Below are 17,608 nucleotides of genomic sequence, written 5' to 3'. Positions count from 1 at the left end.
CAGACTGAGCAGTTTGGAATAAGCTCCTCCCTTTTTAACAACAGCTTTTGTCTGATTGGCTGCAGACTGTATGAGTGAGGGACTCGGACTCATGAGACCACAATCTCCAAATTAAACGATAAGACCCGAGACGCCGACTGACACCATAAGTGTTACTGACCTCCCCTTTTCTCATAGACGTCTATCAGATTGGAGAGATGTCGCCCCCTGGTGATTGTTGGAGAGAATGCAAGTTTAATTCACCCTTGAGTTAAAGCTGCTGTCCACTGTGGTGTGTGTGAAACTGCAGAGCTTGTGTCCACAAACTTACGGTCCTGACCTGCCTCCTGACTAACTGCTGAAAAATGACTTTTTACATGTACTACTTCCTGTAGTTTGTCGCACACAGTAGAAACACAGTAGAAACACAGTAGAAACACAGTATTGGTGCATCTGTGCTTGCTCTGCGACTTGGATGTGATCACAAGGTTCTGAGAACTCGTCCAGAAACGTCACCTGATATAAATTCGGCCCGCTGATATCCAGCATACCTGCTCAGTTTAAATCAGGTGAACTTTTTTGTCGTACCGACCTGTTTCTGGTCCACGCGTCTCCTGCGATGCACGAGGCTCTGTTTAACGTGCTGCAGACCTTTGACCTTTGACACGCTGTCCCAGACACCAAATACCTGAACGCTCGGCGCTTGTTCACAGCGAGTAGTCCAAACCGCAGAGGAGCAGATTAACGACTGGCCTCGTGCTGTGGGCGTTTGGTCCATTGTCAGCGTCTTCTTCCAGCCACCTGATGGCGTTTGCTTCCGCCCGGCAGGGACACGACCTTTTACAGAGACCTGGACATTCTAGCTCATGAGGTATCCAACCAATCTTACCTCCATCTCTGAAACTGCATCCTGCCACTTAAAGAACATCTCCAGACTCGAGCCAGTGCTCTCAGACTTTCAGCCTCTGCAGCTGAAACCTCTATTCATGCCTTTTATCGCCTCCCACCTGGACTACTGTAACGATGCCCCGTTCGGTCGGCCAATCACAGCCCTAGATGAGTTCTGCAGTACGTTCAAAACTTCTCAGCCCCACCCATATGAGCCTCCACTGGCTCACAGTCAGTTCTGCATCTCCTTTAAACCCCTCTCCTCGCCGACACCCCAGCCTGGACACCGCGGTGTGTCTGCGAGAACAGCCACGCTGATCCCTCGACTGAGTTGGACCTTCTTCACCGTCTTCCTCGGAGTTTGGACCTGGAAACGTTGATGACTAAGCAGACAGGTGGACCCGCTCTCAGAACCTTTGAGTCACACCTTGTGCGACAGGTCAGGTGTGTTCCTCCAGGTGTACGTCATACTCACACAGTGTAGATAACCATCAGACAGTATTTATACTGACTGCACAGACCTACCTGTACACATCACTCATGATCACCTGTCACTGTGTACAAATGCATTTGATAAGACCCATATATATATATATATATATATAATGTGTATATATATATATATATATATATATATATATATATATATATATATATATATATAATGTGTATATATATATATATATATATACACATTATATATATATATATATATATATATAATGTGTATATATATATATATATATATACACATTATATATATATATATATATATATATAATGTGTATATATATATATATATATATATACACATTATATATATATATATATATATATATATATATATATATAATGTGTATATATATATATATATATACACATTATATATATATATAATGTGTGTATATATATATATATATATACACATTATATATATATATATATATATATATATATATAATGTGTATATATATATATATATATATATACATTATATGTATATATACATATACATATAATGTGTATATATATATATATATACACATTATATGTATATATACATATACATATACATATATATATATATATATATATATAATGTGTGTGTGTATATATATATATATACACACACACATTATATATATATATATATATACACATATGTATATATACATATACATATATATATATATATATATATATATATATATAATGTGTGTGTGTATATATATATATATAAATATAGATATGTATAAATATAGATATGTATATATATATATATATACACACTCTCCTAGCGTCTATGATGTATGTCGGGTTTTGCGGTGTACTGATCACTCTAGTTGTAGCTTGAAATAGGTTTCTGTTTTTTTACCTGGATAATTATGGGAGTGGTTTATGGAATATTCAGTGTCAAACATTAGCCATCCACACTATATGTTACTCTTTTATGTAACCAGAAAAAGATGAATGGAAATACATAGATAAATGTATGGAGTGTTGTGCACAACCGGGTTACACATTGTAACTCCGTATTAACTCTTATCTGTATATTTGACTTTGGTTGTAGAGTGTAGGAGCGCTATTCTACTCGGGCCGCTCTAGAAAACAGCTCATCTTTTTATGGAGAAGTGACACATCCGTTCCTCTGTGTACCTGTGAAATAGATCACTGTATAATTCAAAGCTTTTTATAGTGGCATGCTCTGCTGTTGTACTCGCCATCCATCCAAGTGTCGGCTGGTTCTTCTGTTTAACCTCTGAGCATCCATCAGACCGGCAGAGGTGACCCTCGCGTCACATCCACGTAACACGGTGTGGAAACTGGGAAACCTGACAACAGACGTCGTCTGGGAGACCCGAGCCGGTTTCTTCATTCTGACGAGCCGTTCGAACGTTTTCCCTTTCAGATTGTTTCGTTTCTTCACAAACTGTGACATGTGTTCCAAGTAGGTGAAGATTCTTTAAAAACCCCATCCCTGCAAACCCACCTCTGAAAACTACCACACAAAGAAAGTAACTGGGATTATCCTCTCCACACCAGTAGACTTTCTTCTTCTTCCAGTCCTCTCCACCTCCTCCTGTCCCAGCTTCCTCCTCTGCATGTCCTCCTTCACTACATCCATGAATCTCCTCTGAGGTCTTCCTCTTCTCCTGCCTGGCAGCTCCAACTTCATCCTCCACCCTCCCTTCTCTGCACACGCTCAGAGCCTCTCTGATTCTGAGTCGTCCCTCTGATGGACTCATTTCTGATTTAGGACTTCCACCTCTCCAGACTACTTCCTGTTTAAAAAAAAAAGGTGGAGGAGGATCAGGCTGACAAACTCATTAAGTTAAGCCCGTGTTACCCCTAACAACTCAGTTTTTGACCCGTGGGTCTACGGCCATCCTCCCCGCTGTGAGTTTGAGGCCAAGCGGCGCCGGTTGGCGTCGGGACTTTGACCCTGCTTATAAAAATATGGGAGTGTTTTTGTCTCTGCCAATCAGGAGACTAAAATGAATCATTCTGACATCAAAAACTTTTTCTTGTTTTTGCTTTTTTTCAAAACACATTAGATGATGATGATGATGATGATGACCTCCTGGGTTAACTCACAGAGACTGAGGTAACTCTGCAGATGACCTGGTGGATGCTCAGAGGTCAGCGTCATGTTGCTGTTAGCGAGTGAACCTGAAGGAAACGGACGCCTCTGTTTCCGTTGGCTTGTCTGTATTCCCGAAGGTGACCTGGACCGCGTCCACCCTCAGAGGAGACGGGCGGTGTCATCTTTTATTTTGAAGTTGCCAAATCCTCCTTCGACCGAATCAAAGTCGACGCCTGACCGCTCGGTCTTTTAACTCCCGTTGCCTTTGCTTTGCTCCCACTCCTGTTGTCATCAGATATAGACTGTTTATTTTCCCACGGCGGGTCGAGACATCCTCTCTGCGCGAACTCGTCTCTTCCTCTGTCGGTGTTTCTTTCCGATCTTTGTTAATGCTCGTATTTGGAACATGTTTTGCATTTTAAAGGTTTGTAATTTACTGTAAACTGTTTTTGCTGTTTATGGACAAAACTTTTACAAAATAAACTCATTGGAATGCAGAGCCCGTCTGTTTCCTGTTCACACTCACCAAAATAAAAGCACCTTTCTGACCTCCTTGGCTGTCTGTGTTACTGAGGTCTCACACTTCTGCCTTTGATTTCAGTCTTTTCTTTTTTCCCTTTGGTTCCAGTGTACGTTTACTTGCTTCAGTTTAGTTTTTTGGTTTCAGCCAATCTGTATGAGACATCCAATCAAAATTATAATCCTAAAATTACACAAATTAAAAGAAAATAAAAATATTTAAGCTCTGTTTAAACCGGCTTTTTAAAATTCATTTTTGTGTGTATGGAATGATCTTTTAATAGCAGGATCTGTAAGTCTGCTGTAGTTTGTTCACAGGTGTGTTAAATGTGCATCAGTCACACCTCAGAGCTGCTTCTCTGTGAAGTTTAACTCTTTATATTGTGACATTCATCAGAGCTGCAGAGAGCTCAGCTGCTTCTTCCTCTGGATTATAAAACCTTTTCCCGATGAACATCACAGCATCTTACTGCTGCTTTTTCATCCTTCATCTGTTGGATTAAAGAACATGAAAAGCAGCCACAGGTGTGATCTCAGCCTGTATTCAGGTTTACTTAAACGAGACCTTTATTATCTGAATATCTAATAACGGTTCACCTTTTGGAGCAAAATTTGGTTGATTTTAGGCGAGATGCTGAGTACTTATACTGTGAGACATTATAAGACCTCCAGTCAGAGGCAAACTGCTCACTGTCTGTTTTGTAGGCCACATTAAGAAAATAAAAAAGTACATTTTTCCTTGTACATTTTCTGTTCCTTCCTCTTAAAAAATACTGGGGGTTTTTTTCTAATGAATTTGCCAGTTTCTTGTAAATCTTGTAAAGTGTAAATTTGATATTCGACCCCGCCCCCACGTGACACCGCCCACTGTACTGTTGCCTTTGGTCCTGTGCCCATCACCGTGGTCCTGGTACTCCGCTGTTTCTGTGTTCTCTTTGTTTTCGATGCGCATGCCCTGTCTGCGCAGTCTGTGCACAGCGCTGATCCCCTGTAGTATGCGCGCGCTCACGCATGCGCAGCGCTCCTCCGTAATCCGGCGCTGAGAGGGAAGGACTGTGGGTTTAGCAGCGGCTCCCCCGAGCAGCAGTTTTAACAGAACTCCCGCCTTCCTGGATTCTCTGCCGTCCGGCTCCGAGTCGCGGGCAGAGTTTGGACAATGGCCGATAAAGAGGGTACGTTTAACGGCCGCTGCTCGGCGCCGAAAAACTGCTTTGGCCTGTTTTCCGAGCGCGCCGCTTTGTGCGCGCAAACTCTGTTAGGGTCTCATGTTAGCATCACATGCTAATATCAGAGCTGTCAGCGCGAGCTTTCCCGGGTTTAAAGCCTCCGTTTTTAAACACGAGCGCGTTTGAACGCCCAGTCTTTGAGTTCGGTATGACGTCAGATCTCCAAACTGACCCGGTTTGACGTTAATGAGCTGTTGCCTCACCACGAACAGCAGCTCCTCTGTTAGTCAGCACGCACACAGCTGGAGTCTGTTTGCTGCACGTGAGGCTGGTCAGGACTCCTTGAGCAAGGCACTTTGACTGAACCCCAAACTGCTCCAGTCCAGGTCCACTCTGCTTCCCCGGTAACGTTTCATACATGAAAGTGCTGTGAAGGCGGCATCACGTGATTATTAATCAGATAATCAATCAATCAGATTTTATTGTCAGCACCTTTCAGTCCGGTCAGAGCCGACAATAAATCAGAGTAAAATCATTATGCAGTAATAAGCGATTTATAATAACTTAAAAAGAGCACAAAAGCAACACTTTCAACGTTTAAATAGTTTGAGCAGATTAAGACTACATTTAGAAACTAATTCAGTAAAAACTAATGTGTTAAGAAACGAGGCAGATGCATAATAAAAATAGAGTAAAATATACAGTAATTTGACTACTGTAATGAGTAAATAATAATAAAATAACTGAGGTAAAAAATGGAAACTGCTTATTAAATCAGAATTTAAAATACAGTAAAAGTAAACAGTAATCCACAGGCTGACTGAAGCCTGGAGATGTTTAAGCTCAAAGATTTCAGGTATCAAAGTCTCCAAAGGTGTTAGCCGTGCAGGTCGGAGCTTCATACCTCTCCTCTTGGTCCCAGTGACGAGTCGGGCAGCAGAGTTTCGGTCAGCTGGTGTAAAGCCTCCTTACTTTGAGCCAACAGCGGTCAGTGAAAGCATCAGTTCCTCAGAGCGTGTCCCAGTCCTGCCGGCTCTTCTCCCAGATCACGAAACACCTCACCACATCTCTAAAGCTGGGACGCCGTTCAGAGGAAGCTCATTTCTGTTGTTTGCATTCTCGATGGTGTTGTTTCAGTTGCTGCCTGCAGCTCGTGGTCACAGGTGATCAGGTGATGGTAGAAACCTTCACAGGTCTCTCCTCCTCACAGCAGGCTGATCCATCACTGGGCAGTAACACTCGGGAGCGATGCACCGTTATATTGTCACCAAAGTGCTTGCTCATAGGGGGTCATATGATTGTTGGCTTTTTCTCTGTATCTATTATTGTACGATCTACTGTACAATATAAAGCGCCTTGAGGCGACTGCTGTTGTGATTTGGCGCTATATAAATAAAGTTGAATTGAATTCCCCTTTTCTGCGGGAAATTCCGCAGAAAAGGGGAAAACTCCAAAACATCAGCAGGATGGCATCATGACATAGACACAGACTTTATTTCATCCCACACTGGGGAAATTCACTTTTCACATCAGCAGAAGGGACACGAAGAAAAGGTGAATTAAAGAAGTGTTTGAAACATTAATAAGAACAATACTATACAGTGTACAGATGATTACTGAATACAGTAAAATACATATAAGAAAAATCTTAAGCACAGTGGGAGTGACGATAATTCTAATGTGAGATTTAACAGCTGATTTGTGTAAACGTACTGTGTTTCGTGTGTTGGACGATCTGATTGGACCAAAACATCTTCATCTTTTCTATACATACCGTTATTTCTTTTTAAAGAGTTTCTCTTATTAATGTCTTTTTAAGGCAGTTGTAAAAATGTGGTCAAAGACTTGCAGAACAGGAGCAGATGTCTGCAGCTCACATACAGTCAGGATGAGACGCGTGTACCTGTGTCTCACCTTGTGGTCTCTCTGAAGTGTACGACGATGCGGTGGAGGAGCGGGTCATCAACGAGGAGTACAAGATCTGGAAGAAGAACACGCCCTTCCTGTACGACCTGGTGATGACGCATGCGCTGGAGTGGCCCAGCCTGACGGTGCAGTGGCTCCCGGATGTCAACAGGTAAAAGAAGGCTGCTCAGGTGTGTGCGAAGCTGCTGCTTTATTGGCTAGTTATGGTGACGGTTCAACTCGGCGCTCTCCACAGGCCGGAGGGAAAGGACTACGCGGTCCACAGGCTAGTTTTAGGGACGCACACGTCAGACGAGCAGAACCACCTCGTTATCGCGAGTGTCCAGGTTCCAAACGACGACGCCCAGTTTGACGCGTCGCACTACGACAGCGAGAAAGGAGGTAAGGAAGGGCATGTTTATGTGCTGGTTACAGTTACTTCCTGTCTGAAAGGGAGGGGTTTAGCAGATCTGTGCACTCACACTGTGTTGTTGTGTCTCCCAGCAGGTACGTTGATGCTTTGTTCAGGTGTGCTGAAGGTGCGCCACTCCCACAGGTAGCATTAGTGTTTTAGCGTGCCGATGAGCAGCTTTCGGGTACAGTAGGTCAGGACACGGCGGTCATGCCGCCGTCGCCTGTTCCTCTCCATCTGAGCGTTGTTGATCTTTCAGAGTTCGGCGGCTTCGGTTCCGTCAGCGGGAAGATCGAGATTGAGATAAAGATCAACCACGAAGGCGAAGTGAACCGAGCGCGCTACATGCCCCAGAACCCCTGCATCATTGCCACCAAGACTCCCACCTCCGACGTGCTGGTCTTCGACTACACTAAACACCCGTCCAAGCCAGGTGAGGTCGCCGCCCGGCTGCTCACTACATGCTAAAATCAAACGCCCTCACGCATCATGACGAGGCATGTGTGTGTGCGTTTCAGATCCCAGCGGGGAGTGTAATCCTGACCTAAGACTGAAAGGTCACCAGAAAGAAGGATATGGCCTTTCCTGGAATCCAAACCTCAGCGGCAACCTGCTCAGCGCCTCCGACGACCACGTACGTGACATCATCGTTTAGCTTCAGTACACGAACTGAAGAAGGGTCCCTGTGAGGGTCAAGTTTAAGGGTTTAGAAGTCACACAGGCCGACAGCAGGACATTACCAGGATGCTCAATGTCAGATTTCAAACTAAAATACCTAAAATTCTTTTATAAAAGGCCAGCTTTTCAAAATAAAAGCTTCCAGTTTCTTATTGGATGCTGTCAAGACTTTTGGGAATAAAGGCCCTTTTAATTTTAAAAAGTTGATAAGATCAAAAATATTTCTGTCTTTCATCAATTTTCCAAGGAAAAAAATTCCAGAGCGAAAGTAGCAGGTGCTTCTTCCGGTGAGCCAAACATTTCGTCCCGGTCACGCGGTGACGTACAGAAGTCGTCTCGTTATTGCTGCTCAGTCCCGTTAACGAGTGGATTTTCCCCCTGATGGTCACAGTTGACACTAAACTCTACATGTAGTCATTCAGAGGAATAAGAACGATCGTCTTTGCTTTTATCATCTGAAGACGAACGCAGTTACGGAACAATTAAACATTTCATGTTTGTTTGCTCATAAAACTTCCACATGCCCCGCCTCCTCTTCCTCTCAGACCATCTGCCTGTGGGACATCGGGGGCGGTCCAAAAGAAGGGAAGATCTTGGACGCAAAGACCATCTTCACGGGCCACACGGCGGTCGTGGAGGACGTCTCCTGGCATCTCCTCCACGAGTCACTTTTTGGCTCCGTCGCCGACGACCAGAAGCTGATGATGTAAGTGATCGTTAAAGGTGGTGGTTGTTTCTAACTGTGCGATCAAACCTGCTGGCTCTGACCCGCCTCCAACCATCCTCAGATGGGACACGCGCTCTAACAACACGTCCAAAGCGAGCCACTCGGTGGACGCTCACACCGCCGAGGTCAACTGTCTGAGCTTCAATCCCTACAGCGAGTTCATCCTGGCCACCGGCTCTGCCGATAAGGTAGAGGACACACCCACCTGCTCCTGTCATCGTAAGAATAAAGTTTTTTCTATTACTCGTATATGTTGAGGTGTGTGTGCTTTTCTTCCTGTTAGACTGTTGCATTGTGGGATCTGAGAAACCTCAAACTGAAGCTTCACTCCTTTGAGTCACACAAAGATGAAATTTTCCAGGTGAGACCTGAAAGTGTTTGTGAGGCTTCGTCGGTGACTCACACGTGATCGGAAAAATGATGGCGAGGCCTTCCTGTCCTTTTTATTAGGTACAATGGTCTCCTCACAACGAGACGATCCTGGCATCCAGCGGCACCGACCGGCGTCTCAATGTCTGGGATCTCAGGTAATGCCTCGCTGTCAGGCGGAGCTTCAGATCAGGGCGGGGCTTGAGACAATGACACTAATGTATTTTTATTAAAAATACTGATATCGATTTGTGTCGTTTTAGCAAAATTGGGGAGGAGCAGTCTGCAGAGGACGCTGAAGACGGCCCGCCAGAGCTCCTGGTAGGTGATGATGTCAGCGTCACGTCTTTAGGTGACACTCGCATGTCTTTATTCTGATCACATGATCATGGCTGACCTAAAAAACAAACATGTTTTAGTTCATTTTGACCTTTCGATGAGACAAGTGCGCTTACTCAGATACTGTGACGTAAGCAGAGAGTGTTCGAGTGCTTCAGGTGTGATCAGCAGGTGCATCATTTTCCTGTCAGAACAAAGCCCCGCCTCTCTAACCTGTCATTGCTGATCTCCATCAGTTCATCCACGGCGGCCACACGGCAAAGATCTCAGACTTCTCCTGGAACCCCAACGAGCCCTGGATCATCTGCTCGGTGTCTGAGGACAACATCATGCAAGTGTGGCAGATGGTGAGCGCGCACGCACACAGACGCACACAGACACACACAGACACACACAGACACACAGTGTGTGACGGTAACAGATCAGATGAAGTGGTGGGTGATGCGACAGCAGCAGCTCGGAGTTCTGACATGGAAATGTCATTTCGACTTGTGAAAGCCGACTTCAGGAAAACAGAATATCCCTGTTGGCTCTCAGGTGACTGTTTCCTCGCGGCTGCGTGCAGCGGGGCTAGGGGAGGGTCTGTGCTGACGGACGTGGGTTACTGACCTGGCAACCTGGCTGCCCCTGGGTGGGTCCGGGATGGGCGTGAGGTTCTGGGGGCGCTCCGTCTCTGGGCTGGGGCCCGGGCCGGGCCTCGGGGGCTTGGGTCCTGGTTGGTGTGTTGCCGGGGTTGTGGGCGGGTGGGTGCATGGGAGCCCGGCCCTGGAGCAGGGTGCCGCCGGTGCGTCGAGCCGCCTGGGGGGCTCTTCAACTGGTGGGGGGGATGGTCACATCTTGCAGGAGCTTTCTTCTCTTCAGGAACTCTCTGCAGGAGGGGGAGATACAGGAGAGGTGGAGGAAGATCTCAGCCTGGGCGTTTACCGTCTTATGTAGTCTGGAAGATGTGTGGATGGTGGGGTGGGTGCAGTTTTCTCTGTGGTGGGGTTGGGTGGACTGTCCTGGGCCTGGGCCCCCCTTCCCTGGCGGGTCGCGAAGGGTGGGAGTGCCTACTGGGGTCAGCGGGGGAGCTGGCCCCAGGGAGGGGTTACCTGCCCCTCCCTTCCTTCCCTCCCCATCTCCAGCTGCCTCCCTCTTCCCGCTCCTCCACAACCACCCACACATGCAGGGCCTTGGAGTGGGGGTATGTCACCAGGGTGCAGAGGAGGCTACCCCCCCCCCCCCTGTCCCCTTCTGGCTGCCTCTGCCTCAATTTTATCCCACAACTTAGACATTCACATTATTCACACTCTCATTACACATACATATAGGATCTTGGGGGTGGGCACAATCACGGAGTCCAAAGTACCATCAGGGTGTACACCCCACCCCTGACGTCGTTGCCCACCTCTCAATTTTAAATACACGTAGACATTGAGGGTTAGCAGGAGGGACCATGCGCTTACCTGCTGCTCTCTGGCAGGTAGCTCCATGCCCTCCTGGGTTTTAATTGCACCTTAGAACACACATGCATCAACATTACAATGAGCGGGTGGAGGGAGGTTTGGAGTCTTCTCCCACCCCCATTCTCTGCGGCCTGCTGGAGCGGGGGGGCTAGGAGGAGTTGGCCGTCCGACTGCGGTCTGGAGTGTGGGGCCTCCCTGCTGCTGCGGAGTCGGGGTGGTCTGCCTCTCCCCACCGCAGGGAAAAGGGTAACACCACCTGGGTCTGGGTGCAATTCCCCCCTCCAGGGGCAAGGGTACCTAGACCCGGTTTGTAGAGTACGCTTGGGGAGTGTGATTGTGTGTACAGCGTCTCTTTATGTCTGTCTCCACGTTGGTTGAGTGTGGAGTGAGTGCATATGAGAGCATGAGGGTGGGAATGGATGTTTGTGTCTGTGTGTGCCTGTATGTCTGTGTCTATATGTCAGGTTGGGTATCAGACGCCACCTCTCTGGGGACACCTCAGGTCCTCCAAGGTTTGGAGGCCTATCTCCACCCACCACCACTTCCCCTGCCGGTGGCGGACTCCCTCAGGTGTCGGTGTGTTGGTGGTTCTTTGTGTCTGGGGGTGGGCGTCCGGGTACACACCGGCTCACTCCTTGGCGGCCGCTTGTCGGGGCCTGGGGCCTGGGGCTCGCTCGGGCCCCTTTGGAGGTGGGGTGCCCCCGGCCTCTCGGCCTGGGGCTCGGTCACTCAGGCACAGCTGGGGGCCGGCGGAGCTCACGGGCGCGTCACTGCAACTCCCCCTGACTTCTGCTCCGCGGCTGCTGGGCGAGCCCTCATCTGGGACTCTCCTCAGCTCTTACTGGGACAGTGGCGCGGCTGCCCCTCTGTTGGTCTTCCTTGGTCTCTTGTGTTCTGGGGGCCTCTGGATGTCTGGAGTTTTGATCTCCTCCATACCCGCTTCACACCCTGGAGGACGGGGCTGTGGCCCCCCCACACCCTCTAGCAGATCATTACATGGAGAAACCTTTGGAATGCAAGCATGCTGATCCACACAGGTATGCACACATGGGTATTCACAGACGCGGACTAAAGCTTTCTTGGCTGCTGCCTCAAAGCACACTGTGCGCTGTCTATCTTGCGTGCTGCACAATATCGTTTATTACTTAGTAAATACTGATATCTATGACTAGCTAGTTTATTGTGATGGTGCTTTGTTTTCTCTATTATTATGTTGCTCTTTGTTGTTTGCTGTCTCCTCTGTTTGTTTTTGTTTGTTTGTTTGTTTGTTTTTTTTCTCCATACAGGTGACCCAGGAGTTCTTTTTTTTTTTTCTCTCTCTCTCTTCCCCCCCTTCTCACCGTCTCTTCTCCCCTTTGGTTTTCTTTCTTTCTCTCCCCCTCTTTCTCTCATTCATTCCCCCTGTCCTATTTATTTAAAAAAAAAAAAAAAAAAAAAATGACAAAGGATGAACTGAAGCTCTGCCATCACGTAATGTCGCATACTGCTGTTTCTGATGTCATTTAGAAAAAGAAAAAAAAAAAGGAAAACAGAATATCGTTTCACTCGCGCCAAAGACCAAAACATCTGGAAGCTCGTTCGGAGATGTTTCAGAAACGGTGTCACGAGCACGCCAACGGTCGTTTTGATTTCAAGAACATCAGAACGTCGGCTGTCTGATCCTCCAAACAAAGATTGATTTATTTAAACCTACTCGGGGTGCGATGATGGTTTGCGAGGTTTTGGAGGGAGGCTGAGTGTGATGCAGGATCCGTGCTGAAAACTAACAGAGACACTGGGAATGTTGTCTTACTGGAGCCGTCCCGGTTGTAGCGTTCAAGGTAGGGCTGGGCGATATGGCCCAAAATCAATATCACGATAAATTGAGCAGTTAACCTCGATAACAATAAATGGACGATAACCACCCCAAGTGCCAAAAAAAACAAACGTTTTTTTTGGGGGGGGTTTTCATTTGATGGGGCTGTGGCAGGCAGCATAGTTCCTCCAGTTATTTTGATAATATTATTCCCCCTAGACCTATTCATTGCAAATATATTATTACCACTTTAAAGGACTGTAAAATGTCACTGAAAATAAATGAAGACAATAGTAGTAAGTACTTTTAGTGGTTAAGATTTATTAACTGAACAAAATAAAAAGTGTAGGATACAATATGTAACCATGCTCTCTAAAAAATGTGTATCCCTTGTAAACAAAATAGTTTAATAATAAATATGTTTCACATTGGCTATTCACAAAGTAAACAATGATTGTGCAAATGTAATGCCATCATGGACAAAGGCCTATCTCTGCTAAGGCCTTGAGGTACTAGAACTTGTAAACAAATAATGTCACAAACACAAATGTCAATTAAACACAGAAAAAACTATAATAAATACTAAGCACTGCCATGTGACTCGTGAAAACTATAAACTCTTAAACAAAAACATTAAATAGTGCTGTTTGCAAAAAACTTCAATAGAACACTGATAGTTAAAATTAAGCAGGGCTTGAACATTTTTTTGTTAACAAGCGTCTCCTCTTCCTCCTCCACCAGCTCTACCTCCGTCGCTGCTGCTTCAACATTTAAATCGTCCTCCATTTGTTCACCCGTGTCTCGTCTTGTTACAGGTAGTAGAGTCATGTGACTCCACCCCGTAAAGTCTGTAACGTAGCACAGCGTCTTAAAGGGACATGAACATCGCCAACCTGCACATGCCTTTTCTTTTTTTTTTTAAATACCGAATTTACCGACATGGGCAAAATGACGTCGATGAGAGTCATAAATTTCGGTAACGATAAATTTTTGATATATCGCCCAGCCCTAGTTCAAGGCCTCGATCGGCTCATCAGCTCCGTGGTCACAGCGCTGTAGCTACTGTGCATTCTGGGCTGAGCTGTGCAGCGTCACAAAGCTTTGCCTCGGTCGCAGCTTGTGGGTCCTCCAACAGGACAAAGACACAGGAATGGCTAACAACACAGCAGTGGACCGCTCTAAGGCGGCCGTACGAGCCCTGATCCAAATTCAGATTGTATTTGTCGCATACAGTACGACAGACCAGATACATGAATAAAACTAAAATTACAAATCAAGTATAAAATGAAAGTTAAAAATCCAAAATAAAAAGGTGCAAATCAGCAGACGGTGATATGAGATATGCAGAGTCTCCAGTCCTACACCTGGTTCATTGCCCGAGTAGCCTGGAGGAAGCTCCTCCTCTTTCTCTCTGTGTTGGCCTTATTGGAGCGGAAGCGCTTCTCTGACCTCAACATTGAGAGTTCATTGGTGGGGTGGGAGGCGTCTTTCAGCATCTTCCCGGCTTTGGTGCTGCACCACTTGGTGTAAATAGACCCTGTGCACAAGAAAATACTAACTTCCTGTTTTAAGACCGGATGTAAAGTTGTGCATTTCCAGTAACTTTATTTTGCGGTCAATTGCTACTGCGAAGATGGACTCCCAAACCATGTCCAAAACACAAAAACACAAAGATCGCGTTAAGTTACAAAGAGCAGAAGATGGGAGCGCTCACCATTACTGTGTCATAAAAAATCAAATGATCAGTTTTGACGTTTGAAGAGTTTAGATCGGTTGGTTGTTTACGTCACTCAACACAAGCAGAACTGCATCACTGCAGCAGAAGCACATCTCTGCATAGTGACAGTTCTTATGATTTAAACAGGCAAATGTTCAATCTACAGGCGAACAACAGTGAAAGCCAGATGTTTCCCCCGTTGTGTCGATATCAGTCCACACCTACACAGCATGTCAACAAACCGTGAAAAAAAACCACAGAAAAAAATAAATGAATGGTTGCTGATCAGGGTTTCTATGCATTAGTATTTACAAAGGGTATGTTGTGACGTACCTTCAAAATTACAGCGGTCCCTCACTATAACGCAGCTGTGCTGTTTCACTCATTTCTTTTTTCATTGCCTTTTTTTGTATACAGCGCATTGTCAATCTCCTCCGTGCCATCTCTCCTATACAGTACAGTGTGACTCTAAAGACACTAACCATCACACAAAAAGTTGGACTTAGGGATGGGTATCGTTTAGGTTTTATCCGATACCGGTGCCAAATCGGTACTTTTGAAACGGTGCCGGTGCTTAAAGAATGGAGAACACAAAATTGGTCCAAAAACCTCTCATGTTCAGCTGTTTTTTTGTAAAAAGATAACAATGTTAGCCTTTTCTGCAGCTATGGGGCATATATGGTATCACTCTTGGCTGGAAGCAGTGCTTAAACAATGGAAAAAACACAAACTTTGTCCTAAACCTCTCATGTTTAACTGTTTCCCACTTTTTGTTTGGTCATTTTAGCCTTTTTGGCCAGGGTGAAGTTAGTATCTGCCATCAAACAAGAGGACAGCCGCATGTAACTACGTCTGTGTTTGCTAGTTCACCTTACATGCATTAATGTAATAACGTGGTTAGCCTACTCAACGTAAATTACACACGAACAACATTAAGCTACTCACGCAGAGAAGAACGGCTGCATCATCATCCTCATCATTTCTGCTACACTGGCAGGGTTAGGGGCCAGGACTCTCCTCTTCGTGTTTTTGGGGGATGTTGCATAACAGGCAACCCACCCGCAGTAGACGTGCTCGGTGTGAGGTCTCGCAGTAAGCTATCAAATACGGCGCATTTCTGGGCTTTTAAAAAAAAATGCTATGCGTCGCCAGGTGTTTCATCGGATTTGAGGTGTTACCTCCTTTGACAGTATCACAGTATCAGCTTAAAGCACTTGTTGCTGCTGAGTTTGCATCTTTTGCTGTGAAGTACAGCCAGACTTTGACCGCTTCGCCTTGGGCATTTTTAATCTGTAGCTCTGCTCTAAAAGAACGTACGTACCTGGGCCCGCCTACTATCATCGGAAACGTAAAATGATTGGCTAGAAGTGTATCACAGCTCAGGAAAAAAAAGCACCGAAATAAAGCACCGAAATGTGCGCTGCTTTTCGGTCTGGTTACTACCGTTTATGTCAGAACCGGTGACATCATGGGACCGGATACCGGTACCCATCCCTAGTTGGACTTCTGATTCATAAATGTTGAATTCTCTGGCAGCGGCTCTACTCCGTGTTCTGGACCTGAAAACAGGGTTTGATCTGTGGTTTCATTCTATAATACTGGACTTATTTTTCTACAAAGGTTTGAACTTTGAGAGTTTAAAGAAGAGAGAAAAGTGAAAATGTTCATGCCTTCCTGAGAAACGTGTACAAAGTGTACAGTGAGGGGTTTTTACAGCCTTAAAACATCTGTAATAATTGTAAAAAATAAAGTTGGCTACTTTGTTGAACAAGGAGTGAATAGTAGCAAATGCTAAGGCGCACAGAGTCTATAGACTGCAGGCGAGGGAGCTCTGAGCCAATGATGCGTTCGGCAGAGCGCACCACTCTTCGGCGAGCTCGTCTGTCCTGCTTGGTGCTGTTCACGTATGAGGTGCAGATATTACCCGTCAGGATGCTCTGGTTGGTGCATGAGCAGCACAAATCCCACCTTTACCTGTGGAGCTGAAATATCCAGTCTGGAGAAACAACCCTTCAAACCCGAGAGCGTTTGCACAGCTGTGGACAGTTGGAGAAACCGCTGGATTGCAGCGAGAGCCTCAAAATGTTAATATGCATGTAAATATGAATTATGAAGGTAGAAGAAGGTCCATCATTGTGTCAGGCCAGTTTCAACAATGTCAGAGTGCAATGTTTTTAACATCGGGGGGAAAAGAGGACTGTTCGTCTGATGTTCATCAGATTCCTGCCGATCTCTCACGCCGCCCGTGTTGAGGTAGGAACTGCAGCGCTGCTTCTAACGGTTCCTTCCTTTCTTGCAGGCAGAGAACATCTACAATGACGAGGAGCCCGACAACACACCTGCGTCAGAGCTGGAGGCTCAGGGATCATAACCCCGCACAGGCTCCACCCCTGACCCCCACCCGTCCTCTCCCTCCCTCTGATTCATCTCAGTGCGAAAAGAGCAGCGCGGCGCGTTGGAGGCGTCTCGCACTCCGGCGCCGTCTTGCTTCGCTTCACCACTGCCCGGTACCCAAAAGCACCGACGTACCTGGAAAAGAACTGAAGTCCCTCTCGGGTGGGCAGAGCTCGATGGATTGGCTCTGTGTGCACGCTGTCGCTGTGAATTCATTTTAAAAGGGCTGACGGAAGGAAACGCAGCGTTACAGCATAGCTTGCTCCGTTCCTCCACCTGCAGCTCCTGTTAGATGTTCCCGAGTTGACGACGCGTCCTCCAAACAAACATTCCCGCTCCTTCGGTACTTCCTCACCCCTGCATTTGGCTAAATTCCTACACCCGAGGGAAACAGACCTTTGTTCTGTTACATGATGTGAAACTTTAGTTTTTGGTTCCTGCACCTCTGATCGCAATAAAGCTTTTGTAACTTTTCCAAAAATGCGTCTCAGCAATTCTTTAAGATCCGGCCTCTAGCCAAACCATCAGCTCCTGTATCATTTGTGCCGTTATGAAAACAACGACCTGATCAACATGAGGAACAAACAGGAATCAAAGAACAGAAACCAGCAGCGCTGCAAATTCTACAAAACGTTTATTGAAAAGCGAGACAGACTGTAGGAACACGGTAATGAGGGGTCGTTAGTCAAAC

At 46.1% G+C, this 17,608-nt stretch overlaps 1 protein-coding gene across 2 annotated transcripts; it reads left to right on the top strand.

The window, feature by feature from the left end:
- The first annotated feature begins 4,976 nt into the window (after nt 1–4,976).
- On the top strand, nt 4,977–17,398 carry rbbp7 (RB binding protein 7, chromatin remodeling factor). Of its 2 annotated transcripts, none has more exons than XM_004565712.6 (12): nt 4,977–5,142; nt 7,069–7,213; nt 7,298–7,443; nt 7,713–7,886; nt 7,972–8,087; nt 8,677–8,837; nt 8,920–9,046; nt 9,142–9,219; nt 9,309–9,385; nt 9,491–9,548; nt 9,803–9,913; nt 16,823–17,398. In XM_004565712.6, exons 1-12 carry the CDS (start codon nt 5,127–5,129, stop codon nt 16,892–16,894), a joined length of 1,281 nt encoding a protein of 426 aa, XP_004565769.1. In that variant the 5' UTR covers nt 4,977–5,126; the 3' UTR covers nt 16,895–17,398. The 2 variants fall into 2 exon arrangements, with proteins under 2 accessions (XP_004565769.1, XP_014266676.1); XM_014411190.4 differs by having other exon boundaries at nt 4,978–5,142; nt 7,710–7,886.
- Nucleotides 17,399–17,608: the final 210 nt, after the last annotated feature.

Source organism: Maylandia zebra, linkage group LG1 (genome assembly GCF_041146795.1).
Source record: "Maylandia zebra isolate NMK-2024a linkage group LG1, Mzebra_GT3a, whole genome shotgun sequence".
NCBI classification, from domain to species: Eukaryota; Metazoa; Chordata; class Actinopteri; order Cichliformes; family Cichlidae; genus Maylandia; species Maylandia zebra.
This window is presented reverse-complemented; position numbering and strand designations above follow the sequence as displayed.

What these genes read in the sequence shown, in the direction of transcription:
- rbbp7 (XM_014411190.4), top strand. An exon ending in TAAACACCCGTCCAAGCCAG is followed by an intron (nt 7,887 to 7,971) that starts GTGAGGTCGCCG and finishes TGTGCGTTTCAG; the next exon opens with ATCCCAGCGGGGAGTGTAAT. An exon ending in CTCAATGTCTGGGATCTCAG is followed by an intron (nt 9,386 to 9,490) that starts GTAATGCCTCGC and finishes GTGTCGTTTTAG; the next exon opens with CAAAATTGGGGAGGAGCAGT.